Source organism: Bidens hawaiensis, unplaced genomic scaffold (genome assembly GCF_021521415.1).
Source record: "Bidens hawaiensis isolate Kalapana, Puna unplaced genomic scaffold, B.hawaiensis_p1.1 tig00002935_1, whole genome shotgun sequence".
Taxonomy (NCBI): domain Eukaryota; kingdom Viridiplantae; phylum Streptophyta; class Magnoliopsida; order Asterales; family Asteraceae; genus Bidens; species Bidens hawaiensis.
Window position 1 is genome coordinate 1,409,036 of NW_027491158.1, and position 19,860 is coordinate 1,428,895.

Sequence of the window (19,860 nt, forward strand, 5' to 3'; positions counted from 1 at the left end):
CTTACTCTACCTGATGGCGACGAGGATTTCGTTGTTTGTGCTGATGCCTCGCATCAAGGGTTAGGTTGCGTGTTGATGCAACGAGGGAAGGTGATAGCCTACGCGTCTAGGCAGTTGAAGGTCCATGAGAGTACTTATCCGACGCATGATTTGGAGTTAGCAGCTGTAGTACATGCTCTTAAGATATGGAGGCATTATCTGTACGGTACTAAGTGTATTATCTATACAGATCATAAGAGTTTAAAGTATTTCTTCGAGCAGAAAGAATTGAACATGAGGCAGAGAAGATGGTTAGAATTGATAAAGGATTACGACTGTGAGATTAAGTATTACCCCGGTAAAGCTAACGTGGTCGCTGATGCGTTAAGTCGTAAGAATGAGGAAGTCCTTGCAACAGTGAAGTCCTACAAGTTGATCATGAACCCAAGTCTTTTTGAAGAAATCATCAAAGTGCAGTCAGAAGTGTTAGTAGATGAAGGGTGGTTAAAGAAAGAAAGGATTTATGGCCAGCAAGACGAGTTGATGGAAAACACTCATGGAGTTAAAACTAGGTTCGACCGTATGTGGATCCCACGCCATGGTGGTCTTAGAAGTCGAATCTTAGATGAAGCTCATAAGTCAAGGTACTCAATCCATCCTGGAGCTACAAAGATGTACCAAGACTTGAAGAGAGATTACTGGTGGCCAGGAATGAAGAATGATGTAGTGGATTATGTTAGTAAGTGCTTAACTTGCTTACAAGTCAAAGCCGAGCACCAAAAGCCTTATGGGAAGATGCAACCGCTAGAGATACCTGAGTGGAAATGGGAACACATTACCATGGATTTCATAACTAAGCTACCTCGTACAGCTAAGCAACATGATACCATCTGGGTGATTGTGGACCGTTTGACCAAGAGTGCTCACTTTCTGCCCATACGAGAGGCCATCTCGTCAGAAACGTTAGCAAGCTTGTTCATCAAAGAAGTTGTAACCAAGCATGGAGTACCGTTATCGATCGTGTCTGATAGAGATACACGGTTTACTTCGAGGTTTTGGAAGAAATTCCATGAAGCTATGGGGACGAGGTTGAACATCGGTACGGCGTATCATCCTCAAACTGATGGACAGTCTGAAAGGACGATCCAAACCCTTGAGGATATGCTACGTGCTTGTGTTTTAGATTTTGGTGGAAGTTGGGATGATCATCTGCACCTGGCAGAGTTCTCCTATAACAACAGTTACCATTCAAGTATTGGCATGCCACCGTTTGAGATGCTTTACGGTAGACGATGTAGAACCCCGGTGTGTTGGGGTGAGATTGGTCAGAAAGAAATGGAAAGCCTAGAAGTGGTTCAAGAAACGTCTTCAAAGTTCGATCAGATCAAAGCAAGAATGAAAGCCGCTCAAGACAGACAAAAGTCTTATGCAGATAAGCGGCGACGACCAATTGAGTTTAACGTTGGCGACAATGTGATGCTTAAGGTCTCGCCTTGGAAAGGGATTATCCGTTTTAGAAAGAGGGGGAAATTGAGTCCGAGGTACATTGGACCGTTCAAGATTGTAGATCGTGTGGGTGAAGTAGCTTATAAACTGAATTTACCCGATGAGTTAGAAGGAATTCATTCAACCTTCCATGTTTCTCATCTGAGGAAGTGTCTAGCTGATGACACGTCTCACGTGCCATTGATGGACATTGAGGTTGATGAACAATTGAACTACATCGAGCAACCGATAGAGATCGTTGACCGCAAGGAGAAGCAGCTTCGTCACAAGATTATACCTTTGGTAAAGGTGATATGGAAACACCGCAAGGGATCAGATGCTACTTGGGAGGCCGAGGATGAGATGCGCAAGTTTTACCCTAGTCTGTTTATGTAATAGTTAGGTTTCGGGGACGAAACCTCTTTAAGGAGGGAAGACTTGTAACATCCTAAAATTTATAATGTTGAATAAAGAAAGTTATGTTTAGTGATTTCGCATTAATTATTGGATATCGAGTAAGGAGCGGATCATGGACTTGGATAAATTGAGATGGGTTAAATGAGAATGGGCCTTAGGTCCATGGGATTTAAGGGATATAAATACCCCCTAAACCCAAAAATATCTTTCATTCTATCACTTTTCTAACACACTCCAAAACACACACACACCACACAACTTCGCCGCCGGCCGAGGGAAGAACCGGGCAGATCCGAGAGAGAGAGAGAGAGAGAGAGCGATTAGTTGTGATAACAAGTAAACGAGATCCAAACAAGCTCAAAAAGGTATGATTCTTGATCTTTGAAGTTTAAAGATCCGAGCTTTATAGCGTATATACGACCGGAAACGGTTGGGGAACGTAGGGGGTGATGTCGAACCATAGCAAGGGTGTTAAAATCGCTCGAAATGCTGGTCAGAAACTAAAACAGCGGCTGATCTGGGCAACTTCGCCTGCATCTGGGCAACTTCGCCTTCAAAGCGATAACTTCGCCTGAGGCCAAGCTCGACCCCAGCCAGGGGCTCTGCCCCTTGGACCCTGCTAGGGGCTGCCGCCCCTAGACCCCGCTGCCAGGGGCGCTGCCCCCGGACCCCCGTTCGTTGTGGGTAGTAGTTAAGACTGGAAAGATGATATGAGTAGTGATAGTTGTTTGATACGTGTACTTGTTATACAGTCAGCCGTGCACAACTGAAGAAAGGGATTACGATCAACGGTGAACGTAACCGTGTTCAGGTGAGTTTCTAGCCCCATTTAAGTGTTATGTTTTCGGGGCTGTGTGCATACTCGATATGTTTGTTAATACGCTTATCCTAAGAGATAAGTGTATGCCTTATGTGAATGATGTGATATGTATGAATGATGGCTTGATGGTACGTGAACGATCTTCGGATATTGCACGTACCGTCAGGTTGTAACGCTATGTATAAGGTAAGTATGATATGTATGCTTATGTGTATGAACGTGATAAAGTTAATAAAAGAAGGAAATGACGGTTGCATGGTTGTATGGTTACGAAAAGGGTACCGAGCCCTAATAATACTCGAGGTATGATGTATGGTTGTATGGTAACGAAGAGGGAACCGAACCCTACTAATATTCGAGGAAAGAGGGAAACCGAGCCCTAATAATACTCGTGGAAAGAGGGAAACCGAGCCCTAATAATACTCGTGGAAAGAGGGTACCGAGCCCTAATAATGCTCGAGGAAGGAGGGTACCGAGCCCTAATAATACTCGAGGAATGTAGGGCGTAATGCTCTTTATAACGTAAGATATGAAGGTAAGTTAATACAAAAGAAAGAATGAAAGTATGAAAGTATGAAAGTATGAATGAAAGAATATAGGTTTATGTGTATTGTATAGTGTATGATTAACTAGAACTCACTCAGCGTAGCTGACTTTTAGTATGCACGCAGGTGAGTAGGATGAGGCAGCTCGCTTGAGGAGACACGTGGCATTGAACAAGAGCCTGGCATCTGAAGACTTATGATGTTTTAATTTTAATGCGTTAATGTTGAAAGACAAAGGATGTTTTGAGACAAGTTATGAATTATGTAATGTTTTATGAAAGTTTTATATTCCGCGTAAATGTTTTAATTAACTCTGATGTTTAGAACTGTGTTTATGAGTAAATCCAACACGAAAGTTGGGCTACCGGTAACGGAGCCTTACATAAGTTACATATTCTTAACTTTTTAAAATTCCTTTATTTTGTTTTCTCCATAAGTTAAAATCAATAAGGTCTTATAGTTTGTCAAACACTTTATACACTTTATTTATTTTCTAAAAAGTTAATAGGTTATAAGTTGATGAAAATAAAGAATCCCAAACACCGCCTTAGTAAAGATTTTATTATTAATGTTGCTGTTAATTTAATAACTTTGTCGGTATTTCATTTAATTAAATGTTAACCCACCCTACTTATAAAAAAACTATTATTAAATACTTGAAAGTTCTTTGTACATTCTAACCAAGTCAAGCTTACAAATTTGCAACTGCTACACCTACTTCAAATATTATTTTCATAAGATATGACGGAATCATTTTGCTAGTGCCGAGTGATAACACGAAGGAAGCTACACCCCAACCTCCACACACATAGGTTTGATTCATTTTAAGCAATATTATGACTTTATTTGTTTAGATTATTTCTTTTTGTTGTCATAACGAGTGCCGGTATCGTAATGAAGTAACTCAGTACTGACTAAATTTCTACCGTATCACTCGAAAAATCCACTTAGTTTTGTTAATAGCCCACATACCCAATTGCATTTAGTGATTTACATCATCATCATCATCGTCATCGTACTCAGTATATCCCACCAATAGCAATGCTATGGTAGGGTCTGAGGAGGGTAAGATGTAGACAGCCTTACCTCTATCCCATAGGGATAGAGAGGCTGCTTCCGGTGAGACCCCCGGCTCGATAGTAGTTTTGAATCAAGCCTTGGACATAAGACACATAACACTCAATCATCGGGACACCGGCAGATTGGTGCATGTGCCCTTGTCTTTCGGCTATCAACGCCACCACATGATGCCTGATTAACCTTCCGCCACTTTTAACGTTATTTTCACGTGATTAGTAAAATAACGTCAAAATTAGTGCAATTTTACTTTTGCCCACCCAAGGGTTCACACATATATACATTATATGTGCGCACCGCAAGCAGGGCGTAGTGATTTACATATGATTGTTTAATGAAATGATTTATATGAAATAAAGAAGACAAAAGTGTAAATATATATATTTTTCTTCCTCATTTCTGTTCTCTGTTTTCTCACTTTTCCAGTTTTCCTCCCCACCACCCCCAAAACAACTCTTTTTTTTCCGTAACAAAATTACATGATTCTATCTACAATGTTGTTCAAATACAAAGAGAAAGAAATGTGCATATGCAATTGTAAAACTGGCTAGAATATAACGATTAGGCCATTCGTAATGGGCGAAATATAGGAGCGAATTTGGGAGGGGGGGGAACACCGCCGCCTGGGAGATTTTGGGGCGATAAGGGGCGGGGCGGGGGGAAATTGTCGCCGGAAGAGGAAAAGAAATATTATTATTATTATTATTATTATTATTATTATTATATTAATGTGTTATATATATATATATATTACTATGTGTAATCCCTACACCATTACACCTCAAAAACAAATTATCATCCCTTGCTAAAACTGGACGTCATGTGTCGTAATTCACCTCAATTTATAACCCCTCCACTACACATCGCCTTGATAAGTTTGCTCTATACCTAGTCAAGGAATAGTTGTTGCAACATTCATTTTCATAGAAAGATGTAAAATAGCATTGTCCTTGTCAAGTACAAGTACAATTAACAAGTTGAGCATAACTATTTTTATTAATAAGTTAGAGCATTCACACCTCAAATCCCAAATCCAATGCTACGTGACTTTTTATATTAATAAGTTGAGCATTCACATCTCCAATACTACTTCCGGCACGACTATACTTTTAAGAAGTCTACAATATTATATTAAATCACATCAAAGTCAAGCGGTAAGTTTAAGGGCTTAATGTTAGAAAGTGATGCCAAATTATTATTGGTCGGTTTACTATTCATATATTTAATGAAATCTAAGCAAATGGAATTACATCGTCATTTACTAAAAAGTATATCGCGTAATCAAACAATTTTAAATAATAATATATTTAATTTATGACTCGTAATGGTCCCAACAAGAAAGCTTCAGTAAAACTTCAAAGACATCTCGATCACCTCAGTTGGGCATTTTATAGGTAAGTCATGCGTAATATTTTAACTTAACTTTTCAAAATTAATTAATATAGTACAATACTAATAATCATTCTATCAACAATACATTAATCATATATTACTTACTTTTATAGGTAATGACTAATTCAACTACTTACATAGTTATATTACACCAATAATTGAATTGTACTACAAAGGCCCGTATAATATTTCTTATTACGTTACATTTATTTATCTTCTCTTGATGTTCTTGGGAAAGATTGATTATTTGGTTGCAACCAATTGGTGACAATAACAAGCCTTGTGTTGATACGACCTTCCTATGGAGTCCGGATACATGGTGAAGGGCAAATGGAAAGAAGTCACACCTGAGACATAGGAACCAACAAGACAAAGAAGATATTGTTAGCCTCGTTACGGGATAAGAGAGACCCCATAATGCCAAACTTTGAGCGTGAGAATAAATATGTGTGTGTTGAGAGTAATTAATGTGAGAGCATTCAATGCATTAGCCTGATTGTTGTGAGGGTATTCATAGCATAGTGTTCATCGTGTTTTGGTAGTGGATTGACATCTAACACAATAATAGTGTAGGGCAAGGCAAAGGGTGAAAGGGGATGTAATATTGTTGATGGTACATGTCGGGTCATCAACTTGGCTTATGTACCAGAGACTTATGGGTCCGGGACGGCGCCTACTCGGATATAATATTATTGATGGTAGTTATGAATTGTAATGTAATATGGAACTGATGACGCAAATTTGATCACTTGGCAACTTAAGTGAAAGTTAGGTAACTAAAGTGTAAATCAAGTGTAAAATCTATTATGATTAGGTTATCGAGAATGAAATTGTTCATGACAACTAAAATAAAGTTAGGAGTGTCGTTTGTTAGATTACCTATATGATTATTATCGGTCAATGGATTACATGTTACATAATTTGTGTCACCAACTCTATCTCACATTACAATTCACAAACATCATGAATGGAGATAATTTAACATGACATGTACACATAGTCCATATATGATAATCCCCTTAACTTTGTAAAAAGACAAGTGGAGAACAAGAAAGCTTATCTTATGTACAAAAATCAAACCCAATTTATTTATATGTACAAAAAACTAAGCACATCAAGCTAGCTGCTAGCCTTCCAGGAAATAACACTTGTCATGGAGCATCTCCTCCTTCCATTTCCTATTAGTCTTTGCTATAAATTCTTCTATTCTAATTGTAAGCTCATCGTTATCGTAATCGTTACCATCATCAAAAGTACTATCATCGTCATCCTCATCACCTTCATCTTCGTTATCCTCATCATATCCACTAAACTCTTCGATCTCCTTGTTGCTTGCAATAGCACCCTCTATAAGTTATACATGAATAACATGAGGGGTGACATATTTGTAATCTTCATGGCTCCCAGTGGCTCCTTCGATTAGTTCTAGATAAACTAATCGAGGGAAAAACTCCTGGACATCATCTTCAGCCACAACATTAGCGAGACTATAAGTCTCATCTACTATTTCTTCATCAACTTTTTGTAATCGAGGGATGAACTCCCGGTCATCTTCAGCCATAATATCAGTGAGACTATAAGTGTCATCTAACATGTCTTCATCGAAATTGTAAGATAACGGGTACAATTCTAACATAGAGACAAAATGATTAGAGTGACGCTGAGTTTCTTCGCTATCATTTGATTTTTTCGAAGAACAACTCGAGAATATGATTACAATGCAGAAGCAAAGTATCAAAAAGAACAACAAAACATGGATCCGATTTATCTCAAATACGGATTTGAGAAAGAGATCATATGCATGATGGACTATAAGTTTTTGATAATGACGAGAGGATGAAAAGAATGAGACGATTGTAACTAAGAATGATCTAAGTTTTGGGACTCGACGGATCTTCATGCACTTCTTTCTTGGTTCTTACCTATGTTTACTTTTAGTGAGAGTTGATACATAGATATGGATGTACATATATTGTATATATACATGTACATGTACATATACATCATCATCATCATCATCATCATCGTACTCAGTATATCCCACCAATAGCAAAGCTATGGTAGGGTCTGAGGAGGGTAAGATGTAGGCAGCCTTACCTCTACCCCATAGGGATAGAGAGGCTGCTTCCGGTGAGACCCCCGGCTCGATACATGTACATATACATATATATTATATATAGAGACAGATATTACAAAGATTTTTCCTTTCTGATTATTATAAAGAATTTGGTATGCTTTGAGTAATGATGTCATGAAACGTGGAATGTATATAGCAGAAAGTCTACTCGGGCAAGTCCTTCGAAATAGTTGATTGTGACTTTGTAAATAAGAATAAATTTATATGTGTATATGACATGGATAAGATTAAAATATGAAAATGATCTTTGACCAATAAATGAACCACATTAATGAAATTAAATTAGACTTATAAAAAGAAGGATTAAACGTGTTTGAATATTTTCGAGAAAAATGTATATGAAATGGATATGTAATTGTATGCATTCCACTTGTGTATTGAAATTTCTTTCGGTTATTGAAGAGGTAGGTCCCAGCAGAGCCCAGTTGGACCCGCAAGACTCACCTCAAACAGGGACGTCTGCGCAAAGGCTAAACTCGCAACCCCTTGAAGAGGGACGTCTGCGCAGAAACCAACTGGGCCCGCAGGACCCACCATGCTCAGAGACGTGACGTCCTTACGCGCAGTACGCAAGCTGTTCCCGCAGGAAAAGCCTCCCAATGGTGAAGTACTCCGCCTGTTCCCGCAGCTGCGGATACAAGCCATCAGGGAAGGCTACCTGCGCAGCAAAGCTACACGCACAAGGCACTTAACTCTTAAATAATTCAGTAATGTCACCTGAAGAAGGAGTGAGCAAGCCGGGAACACTCCCGCACAAAGCCGGGAGAACTCCCGCCCAAATGAGCCAGTCCGTACGATACTGGAGGATCTTTTGTACTGTACCTGACGAGGTATGGACAAAAGATCTGACCAAGGATACGACAGCTCACTGACAACAGTATGACGAGCAGCACGCTCTTGTACTGTATGTCACTATTAGCCGCTGCCTACTCACCAACCTGTCGGAAGACTTGCATGGCCTGCAGTTGGTGGAATAGGAATAGTACACAGCCGGCCTGGTCACTATCAGCCGCTGCCTATCCACCAACCACCAGCATGGCATGTGCGTAGCCCACAGTTGGCAGAACAGGAACACTATTCAGCTGGCTGTACCTTCTTGGAAACCTACCTTCGGCTATAAATACTCCAACACCTTGGAATGGTATGATTATCATATATCTTATCTCATATCTCATATCTTGATATATTACCTGATATCTGCTCTAGTCATTCTCTTAATATACACTTATATTCAAGAGCAATCTAGTCTGATTCTCACGCCGGAGGGTGGTCACAAGGAGGTACCCCCCCCCCCCCCTTCTCAGTGACGAGCTCACGGTGTCTGTTTTGCAGGTTATCAGAAGAACCATCTTTGCCGGATCTAACCCCTCGTGGGAAACATCTATTTAACCCCCAGATTATCCGTAATCTGCCCGGGGTCGATTAGTGTTTCTTCAGTTATGCTCTAAGGATGTAACTAACTACACTATAATTCACATAATACAAAAGAAAGTTTTACATATTCAGTTCATGAAATGTCTTTGAGTCGACTAACGTTGACGTTGCCTGTTTCAATTTTAAGAAATGAAAGCAAATACGAGAAAATAAAGCACAAAAATAAGTCGTACGTTTAAAGTCGATCATCTCTTGTAATAATCAAACTTGAAGTATATATGAGTAAAGTTTATGTATTATGTAGCTATAAAATACTTGTGTCTATACAAGTATAACCGATAATAGTTATTATCATATTTTTCAGTATAAAACTTAACTATTTTAGTTTATATCGAACATATACGAATAAAAGAACGGGAAAAAGATCAAAATGTCCATTTTGACTCTTTTCTTCAATTTTTATCCATGAAAGCAGTCCGGTTTATAAATGTCTATTTCAAGACCAGGCAAAACAATTACTGTCGTACATATGATTTTTGTTTTTGTTTATGTATGAGTTTCTATTGTTAGTCGTGTTTGTTTATATGTGAGTTTCTTTTTTAAAGTCGCATGAGTTTCTATTTCTATTTCTATTTTATGAGTTTCTATTTCTAGTTTAAAGTCGTAAAGTAAGAATAGTGTTTAACTAAAGTTGAGATCTCTCATTTTGACGATTCAAGAAACTAATGTCATGGTAGGGACTCCCATGTTACTAGAAACAAAATAAGGCCACAATTGTTACAAATTCTTCTCTTAAAATGAACAAATTAAAATTGTACATTTCAAAAAGTCATTTATTGTAATATGCAAACTTTGAAGTAAATATGAGTAATAACTAGTAAGTTAATTACGTTTTTTTAAAGGCTAATATCGAACATATATGAATAAAAAGATCCACAAAAGTTTAGAAAATCTATAAATTATGTACAAGTTATAGAAATGTACTTTCTCATTCACTTCTCCGCATTTGTTCAATTTGTGATTAACGCATCCCATCTCGTCCAAATGAAAAGGCTTCTCCATTTCTACCTGTATATCCATGTCACACATCGCTCAAACAACGAACCAAAAAAGATAGTTTCTCTCTATAAATTGTGACATTGGTATCTCGTGCAAGTACCACTTGAAGTCTTGAACCAAGATTGGAATTACTACTTGAACCCAAGATAAAGCAAGCCTAGCTGAGTTGGCTCAGTTTATAAACAAGCCAAGCCATTTCAGCTCGGGTTAAAATTTTGAGTCGAGTTTAGCTATCTTGTTAGACTTCGAGCGGGCTCGAACTAGACTTGGTTAGACTAGTGAACGACCCTATTTAAAACAAGTACCGTCGTACAAATGATTTTTGTTTGACTATGAGTTTCTATGTTAAAGTCACATTTGTTTATATATGAGTTTCTATTTTAAAGTCGCACTTGTCTATTAGTTTCTATTTAAAGTCGCGGTTGTTTATAAATGACTTTCTATTTTAAAGTCGTATTTGTTTATACATGAGCTTCTATTTCAATTTTAAAGTCATGGAGTTAGAATAGGGGTTAACTAAAGTTGAGATCTCCCGTATTTGACGATTCAAGAAGCTAATTAGAGTCATGGGATTGGTAGGGACTCCCATATTACTAGAAACAAACTAAAGCACACCATTTGCACAAATTTTTTCTCTTAAAATAAGCATTTAAAAGTGTTTCCAACTATATTGATTAATATACATTTATTATTATAAAAATATTTTTAAGACCACCCGTACTCCTATAGTTGCCTCGTTGTGTGAGGAGAACAAGCTCCAAAACTAGAGTTGTGAAACAGAATGGAGACGAAATATAACAATTGCAAGGGGTTATTGACTTTTTACCACTACTTTTACAGAATTCCTTATTGTTAACTGACACGTCACGTATCACAAAACACTCATGTATGCTTAGTTACCATAGTACCACTTGACACTATGCATGGCCTACAATCTTTTAATGACATCAGAAATGATAGGTGGTGTTATCCTTGATTTACTAATTATTAGTTAATGTAGTTGGTAAGAAGAATACAAAAATAATATCCCCAAATCACTTGTACACACATATAAAGATGAGTAATAACAAAACCATAAATGTGATATCTCCCAACGAACGGTTTTAACACCCAATTTTCATTTATTTTGGTGAACATGAGAACTCATTATTGTAAAACTCACCAGAGGACGATTTTAGCCTCTTAGGTTATGACAGAAAACAAGATTAAAATTGATTTTCCTACAGGCTACTAGAGGGAACACTGTCACGCCTATTTTAGGTTGTTGCAGGTTAAATCACAAGTCGAATTTGAGATTATAATATTCAAGAACATAAAGTCGAATTTCATATAACTTAAATCACAAGTCATATTGAGATCAATCCTTATCATCAGACCCGTCTCAACGTCCTCGGAGGCCTAAAACTAACTAAAATGTTGAGGCCTTTTTGTTTTATTTTCTTTATGCGTATAGCGCTAGAGAGTATACAAGAATTATAGAATATGGATGATATGCTGTGATCAAGGATATGATTGAATAATCCATAGCTTTTGACTCATCATTGAGTTACAAATTCTAAAAGAACTCTACTTTCAAAATCTCATAATACATAACTTTTATTTAAGATGGAGGCCCTATATATCTTGAGGCCTAAAGTTATTGTCACATTTAGCTTACCCACGAGACAGCCCTACTTATCATCAATTAAATACTAACCATTTTTTAATTCCTATTCGGCGTTATTAAATGAAGTATTAGTTATTCACGAAATCTATAGTTAGATATTGAAAGAATATCTTTAAATTTTGAAATAAATAAATAGGCAAGTTAAGTCTAGCATGAGCGCATGTTATGAGTAGCACAACCATGTGACACTTGTGCTTGACACAATTATAGTGTTTGATTCAACTATCGGAAACAAGACCAGGATATGATTGATAAAAAAATTATGCGGGTTAGGGTACGAGTATAATATTAAGTTGTACTCATCAAATTACCTGAAACATACGCACTTATTTATTATGTACCTAGACCATACTCAAAACGTTTATTTCCATTTTCTATATTATCTTGTGTTGTTGGGTAATAGAGTAATTCACTTACTTTTTATATTTCAAATTTTCCCTTGAGTGGAAAATTTATATAAATATCAAAACTAGATATGTAATTGAAATTCCAATTGACAAATTTTAAAAATATAACAAATATGGGAGTTTTACAATCGGGTATGACACTAGGATTACCAATTAGTCTCCAACTAAATTAATCATGAACGCGTTGTGTGTTGATGTACGTAACAAAGTCAAAATGTTCTACTTTGTTGCTTCCTAATTCAATTTTGGGTTACTATTATGGGACAGTTGTGATATTGGATGATATACTTTTTAACCATCACTTTAAGGATGATCAATTGGGTTCTATCATCCTAGAATAAAGTCTAAAAATAAAAATAAAAAATCAAGGCTTATAGTTATAATTGCTATAAGTTCGACTCATTCTGATTAGACATTTTTTATTTTAATATTTTTCTATGGATGTGTGTACTAATTTATATTAATTTGATATCCAAAATACTTGTATTTGTATCTTTTTTTTTTCGTTAATGTACATTTTTGTGTGGACTGATATATACTTGCCGAATGTATGGGTAACGAGTTAATCCTATCTATCTCCAAATTTTGAAATTGTGGTAAGTACATGTTATATCTTATATGTTTAATTGCCGTTTATGGACTATAATTTGTTGTCAGTATAAATTTTTTTAATGCAGTTTTTTCTTATATATACAGAATTCTTTTTTGTCTTCTTTTATATCTTGATCATTGACAAGTATCTTAAAAAAGAAAGACTTGTACATAATATCTGATTGCAAGTAAAATAGGCTTTATTAGGTTATTAACCTCGTTTTAACTTGCCCTATTAAGTTTTTAAAAAGGACATCTATAACATAGTCCGGTTATTTTTCCGTGTTATATACGCTAATATAAGTTATATAACTACGTTATATATTATTAACTTTCGATGTCCTTGTGTTAGGTCCACCATTTTATTACTTGTACCACCATTTTCCTTTCAATTTTTGTTTTTATTCACTAATAGATTCATGGGGTTTGTTATTCGTGTTTGATTTGAACTGTTAATCAATAATTAAATAATTATTTTAATTTAAACCCTTAATTGTGGTCGTTTGGTCCCCCATTAGTGCTTACATATTCAACAACATAAAGCTACATTTATTCATATAAAAATGATTGACTTGAAAGGTTTTTTTTTTTTTTTTTTGCAACAGGCAATGTAAGTTTTGTTAAAAAGAAAAAGAAGTTAACTGAGTACAACATGCTGTCTTTTAGGTTAAATGTGACATTTATTTATTTTAAAGCCACCTAATTGTAGGAGTTGCATCTTCAGACGACAACAAAATAAGTATGTTTTTTGTTGTCATACATGACCCGTGTTTGTTTAGCCCGTTCGAATTAAATAGGTCGACCCACATAACCCATATGTTAAAACCCTCCAACCCGTTTATCACGTTTACAACTTGAAGTTGGGTTAATTGGATCGTGTTCGGGTGCATGATTTTAAATGGTTAGCTTATCAACTTAGACTTAAACTTCCAGTTCAATTTCACGGTTGTGATAATCCATGTAAGTATCAGTATATTTTAATTACGTGTTTTAAAACTTAAACCTCATGGCGGAAGTTATTGGCCTTAAGAGGTGAAAAACGAGCTCACTCGAGCCCCCTAAGTTCTAGTTAAGCTCGTTTGACTTGTGTCTTAATAGACCCTGAGCTCAGCTCTTTTGTTATTTATCAGCTTGAGAAAGAAATATGTAGGCGTGAGAAAAAAACAAGTCCAAACCAATTCATCGATGACTCTATTCTCATTCAGCTTGCTAAAGTACAAGTATACAACTACCCAACCGATCAACTGTCATTTAGTTAAGAGTTAAGACCCACACAATAGACCCTAGAAAATATAACAGTTACAAATTGGACCTCTTGATTTTAGCTTATTAACCGTAGCAGGCCCGACTTGTTAAATGCACCTCTAACTGGCAGCCAGCGACTGCTAGCTCAAAACCTTTAAAACACTAAGGATTAAAGATGTTGTATCATATGAAAGTGCTGGATATGGTTCTCAAGGTCTGGTGCCACACCTTTTCTAGAATTCCAGCTTATATCGCCATGCCCACATGTGTTATCAGCAAATGCTAGACTTGACCTTTTTACGGGTTTTTAAATTTTTTATACAATTTATTATTTATCTTCTTTCTGCAGGTTGCTCGTACACCAATTTCTGAAGCGGAAGCTATTGATTTGGTGCAGACATTGTTTTGCATCAACTACAGAAAGAGATATATATACACAGTGGCGGACCCAGGATTTTTTGCCAATGGGGTCCCAATTTTTCCGGTTTACAAAATTTTTGGGTCGGTCGTTATTCGGGTCGGGTCGAGACGAGGAACATAATAAAACACGAAAATATGGTGTCATTGGAAACGAGTAAGTAGAAAGAATATAGATTAGAAACTAGATAGAACATACACTTTTAATTCATTTTTATTCATACCCGAAGAACATAAGCGTAAGCTATATATATATATGGTCTTACATGAATAACCAAGACATGAAAAACTAACTCTTACACAAATAAATGATTAATTATAATATACATACACAAGATAAATAATTTAAGTATATGTAAAACTCATGTTGTCATTATATATGTTGCATGGTGATAATGGTTATATGGGATAAACTAAAGTGATAATGGTTATATGGGATAAACTAAAGAAAAAACACAAATACCCTAACTAAATAACTAATATTGACTAGAATATTAAAAAAACAACAAAAATTGGGTATGGTGAGGCTTGAACCTGCAATCTCTCAAAGAAAAAACAAGGGACTTTCCACTAGACTAGTTCAGCCTTTATAGTATGGGTTCCAAGTATTAATTTTATGGGGTCCTTACAAAATTTAATATATCGTCTCTAAGTAATTTTTAAAAAACATTGGTGTCCCGGGACCCCGATGGGAACTATGTGGGTCCGCCCCTGTATATACACACGCGCTATGTTTGTCTTTATAAACCGTTCTCATTTTTTTCCGTTCTATAAGTGGGCCCCATCTTGAAAATAGTATACATCATGATCATATCTTTATCACCCATTCACCCTCATATCATATAAGTGGTATCCTTAACTTTCTTTCACATGTATACAGGGAGAAAGGTCAAATTGTAATTTTGAATGATGCTGATGGTATTAATCATGAATACAAAGATCTTCAAAGAGATTAGTCGTTCTCAACAAATAAACGTTTCATTTTGTACCCAAATTCTTGTGATTTACTTTCAATGTAAAGACTATTAGTTTACAACAAAATAAAACTCTTTTTGATCTCACAACATTCAAGTTTTGTTGAAACTTTATAGTTCAAAAATGATATAAAAAAAAGTGAGGTAAAAATGACAACACTATTATCACTAAATGACTTGTATTTGTTTACCTCTTTGTGGTTATACATCTTCAAGAAGCTCCAAATCAAACAAAAAAAAAAGTCAACACTCGAGACCTTGTCAAAAGTCATCTTCAGAAGCCCATCCTTTTTTCTCCAGTGCTAACCGCAATGCCTGAAGAGATAGAGGAGAGGCAGTTATTTTATATAATATTTAAGAATGGCAATCACATGTTTTATATATAAATAAAGTCTTCTTACCTTGACTCTTTTCTTGTTAGCATCAAAACCAAGCTCGATTCGTGATGCTGATCTGTACTGTACAAGTGGTTTCTTTCCAGGTGGGAACCAGAATTCAACATCATCCACAAACTAAAACCAAACAAACCAACTCAGCACATCATTTACGACTTACGTCCATTAATCAACATAAAAATTAAACATTTAAAAAAAATACCCCTAAAATCGGGCTTTCATACTCCACGCGTATATAATCATTTTTCTTCTCCACCACCTTCGGTGTAAAGTTGTCCGGTTTTGTTGTTTTTATCTGTGATCATAAAAAAGATGCATTGAACCAATAATAAAAAGCACATAAGTACATAACAGTATAACACACATTGCCACTAATAAAGTGACAGTATTTTATCTGTCATGTCATAAAAAAGATGCATTTGAAAGCTTATTATCTAACCACTTCAAGAAGCTCCTCCATTGCCACCTCTTTGCTCACGGGATTCTTACTTCCGCGACCTTCTTTTGGATTATAGTTCCTGCAGAAAACAAATTACGATTGTTTATATTAATTTTGATGACAATTTGTCTTTCCATTTATAGTAGCGATTATACTCCAGACGTAGTTATTCTCAAAGTTAAATATATCAATACAAACTTTGAAAATGAAAGTAATTTGACTGGTATTCAAAGTGAGACTATGACAATACGATATCTTACCAAGGTGGTACATAGTGGACATTATCGCTAATATTCTCAGAAGTTGAAACACATTTGTTTGTTGCAGGGCATAAAGCTAAAGCAGGAGGATTCTTCTGTACACCAAGGTAATTAGGTTTATTTCCACTGCATCAAATACATGAAATGGTAAAACTTACAGACAACATGATTTTACAGCAGTTTTTGTTTTGAACATTTGAATATTAGTGAAATCTAGAGGTGCAAACAAGGCTAGTGAGCTATTCGAGCTCGTATCAATAATAAGGTTGAAATGAGCCAAGATTTTTCGAGCTTGAGCCTCAGATTTTGCTTGTTTAGTTATCGAGCCCGAGCTCAAGCCTCGATTAGGATAGAGAGAAGAAGTTCCAGAGAGAGAGAGAGAGAGAGAGTAAGCAAAGCTTAGTATTCAATTGATTAACGAAACTGTAATACACGTTTAAGTGCTCATACCAACTAACTGACCTGAGAAACTATTACAAAACACCATAACTATCAACAAATGACGATACGAACCTAACTCTATTTATTACTATTTATTCCATAACATATGGGAAGCTCGTTTAGGCTCGTTGATCCTTATCGAGCCTTGCGTATTATTAAGTTTGACTTCTTTTGACTTTTGGGCTTCTACGTATTAATTGCACACCACACAGCCAAGCTTTGGCTCGTCTAAGGTACTAAACGAGCAAGTCGAGCTTAGGCTCGTTTAAGGGTTTTCTCAAAATAAATAAAAATAATTTAAAGCGTATATAAGTTAATTAATAAAAACTAAAAGAGCCGAGACCAAGCTTGAAAACCAACTCATGAGCTGAGCACGAAACATGCCGAACTCAAGCTCTCGTAAGTTAAACGAGGCGAGCTTAGGCTCGGCTCGGCTCGTTTACACTAATCAATTTGGAAATCTACTGAACCTAAATCATATCAATAATTTGATTCATACTGAAACATGTAAACATAAGCTTAAAAGTCCATCCGAACAGCAATGACAAAAGATTCACATAACCTATAATGCACTAATTAGCAATATCTGATAGCTTTCACATGCTCAATTTTGTTGCTGCAAGTATATAACTCAATTGATTTTCTAGGCTTTTAATAATTTACTAACCTCAACTACTTTCACAATCAATTCATAGCATAACCGAATCAGAATCCAAATCATATAAAACATCACAAAATTAACAGCAAATTAATAATAATATGTACAGATACCTGAAGTGAAAAATGGCACCGAGAACTGTTAATTCACTGCTCCTCAATATAACCTCCCTGTAATCAACCAACCAACACGAATTTTAGCTAACTAATCTATCAATTCATCAGCATTATAATATTAATTAATTTATAAAATATGAATGACATGAGATACCTACCTTCGAGTTACTTCTGGTTTCCGGTCATCGGAGTTTCTGTTGTTGTTCTTCGAAGATGATATGAGACGGTGAGAGCAGTTGATTTTAGTTTTAACGGCGGTTAGTTTATAGTTATGGTTATGGTGGTTGTATAAACGGTTATAGATATTTGGTGATGATGACGTCATGTACGCCATTGATGTGAAGTGAAAAGAGATTTTAGATTTGTCTGGTTTGTGTGTGTGTGTGTGTGAATGGTGATGAAGCAGCTAGTGCTTTTTTTATTTAATTTTATTTGTCATTATTAATTTTTTTTATTTTTGTTTTTTGAAACGATCAAAAACTAAACGGTATAGCAAGCAACTAATCAAATTGATGATATACAACCATCCGTTGGTATTACAAACAAAACCAAGGTACACCAGGCTTTCCCTCCCAATGTATAAACCGCTCATGGTTTTTAGAGGAACATCATTTTTCTCACATTCACAGTATTCCGAGTCTATAACAGATTAGTAGTCCAATGCATTAATGTTGAAACTGTAGTGCTAATGTTGGTCGGTCTCACATTAATGATTAAACACCATCTCATATCTAGCTCTCCATATGCACCATGTGGTAACCAGACACAACGCGTGAAAAGCTTTTGCCTTTTGATTTGTGAATCGCATAAATTAATACATTTTCAAAATTGCACGAGTTCCCGGTGCAAAAAAAGTCGGGATTTTATACCATTGCGAGACAACTTGCCAAATTGTTTTAATGAATAGTGAATAAATAAATAAATTATATGTGGAAAATAAATATGTACGCATATTCGACTTTGTATGTCTGGATGGTATCAATTCGGGAATCATAAATCTAAATTTCATTTATGAAAAACCGAATACAAGAATTATATTTGGATTCTAATCAAACTTTATTGGAATTTCAAATATGTTCGAATTTCAACTTATGTTTTTTTTGTTGCTGTTCATTAAGTCTTTTGCTTGGTACTAGATAATTTTTACATTGATTTCAAGGTTAGAACTTGAGGTTTCAAATTGCTTTTTCATATTTTTGCGGGGTCATGTAACAGTTGATGATCATTTGACCACCATGATGAATTTCCATCAAACACCACATGTCGTGAAACATAAATTAGTTATAAAAGGGGTGGAAACGTAAATAGGTTTTTTAGAATATATTAAAGGTAAGGCATTGTCTAGAACTTATTAAAGTTCATGTCTAAAATTATAAGTTGCATAAATTAAAATTAAAAATTTGCCCAAAAGGGAAAGCCTACGTAGACCAACCCCAAATTATTAGTCAAAACTCAATTGAAGAAGTTTCAAATGCAAAATTTAGGCAATTGTGTTTGTAAATTAGAGAGGATTAAGTGCTATTTATGTATGTAAACATAATACATGCATCGAAGGTTTTACTTTTTAGATTAATAGTTCACACACGTAGGGCTACATACCATAACTTCATAATAATTAATAAGTGGTAACTCCATGACATTTAGGGGGTGTTTGGTAGAGGGAATTGAGGGGTGAGAAATGGAATTGGAAAGAATTCTCTTGTTTGTTTATGAAAGAAAGAGGTGAGAAATGGAAATAAACCATTTCCATTTCTCTGATTTTGTTTCTCTAAAAAAAGCTGAGAATTGGATTTCTCTGATTTCATTTCTCAGCCTCACGTCCTCTTAAGCGCAAGTCACCAGGACACCACGAAGAACCCTGGAACCTAACCAAGTGCCAAAAACCCACTCACAAATTCATCGTCCGCCTCGAGATTTCCTCGCCGGACTCCTTCTCCGTCAAGCCATTGCCCGTCGACGGCTACTC

General features: G+C 35.9%; 1 protein-coding gene across 1 annotated transcript; it reads right to left on the reverse strand.

Moving 5' to 3' along the window:
* Positions 1 to 15,655: 15,655 nt before the first annotated feature.
* LOC143621689 (uncharacterized) lies at positions 15,656 to 18,228 on the reverse strand. Its single transcript, XM_077093035.1, has 7 exons — positions 18,053 to 18,228; positions 17,892 to 17,948; positions 16,680 to 16,805; positions 16,420 to 16,498; positions 16,183 to 16,275; positions 15,987 to 16,097; positions 15,656 to 15,900 (listed from the first exon to the last, which is right to left on the reverse strand). The coding sequence occupies exons 1-7, from the start codon at positions 18,226 to 18,228 to the stop codon at positions 15,847 to 15,849; spliced, it is 696 nt and encodes a 231-aa protein (XP_076949150.1). The 3' UTR covers positions 15,656 to 15,846.
* Between the last annotated feature and the right edge of the window lie 1,632 nt (positions 18,229 to 19,860).

Bases quoted from the DNA above. Each gene is read 5' to 3' on its own strand.
- LOC143621689 (XM_077093035.1), bottom strand. From the start codon at position 18,228: ATGGCGTACATGACGTCATCATCACCAAATATCTATAACCGTTTATAC. The intron at 16,806-17,891 runs GTATCTGTACAT...TATTTGATGCAG, and splicing joins GGTGCCATTTTTCACTTCAG to TGGAAATAAACCTAATTACC. The intron at 16,098-16,182 runs GTATTTTTTTTA...GTTTGGTTTTAG, and splicing joins ATGAAAGCCCGATTTTAGGG to TTTGTGGATGATGTTGAATT.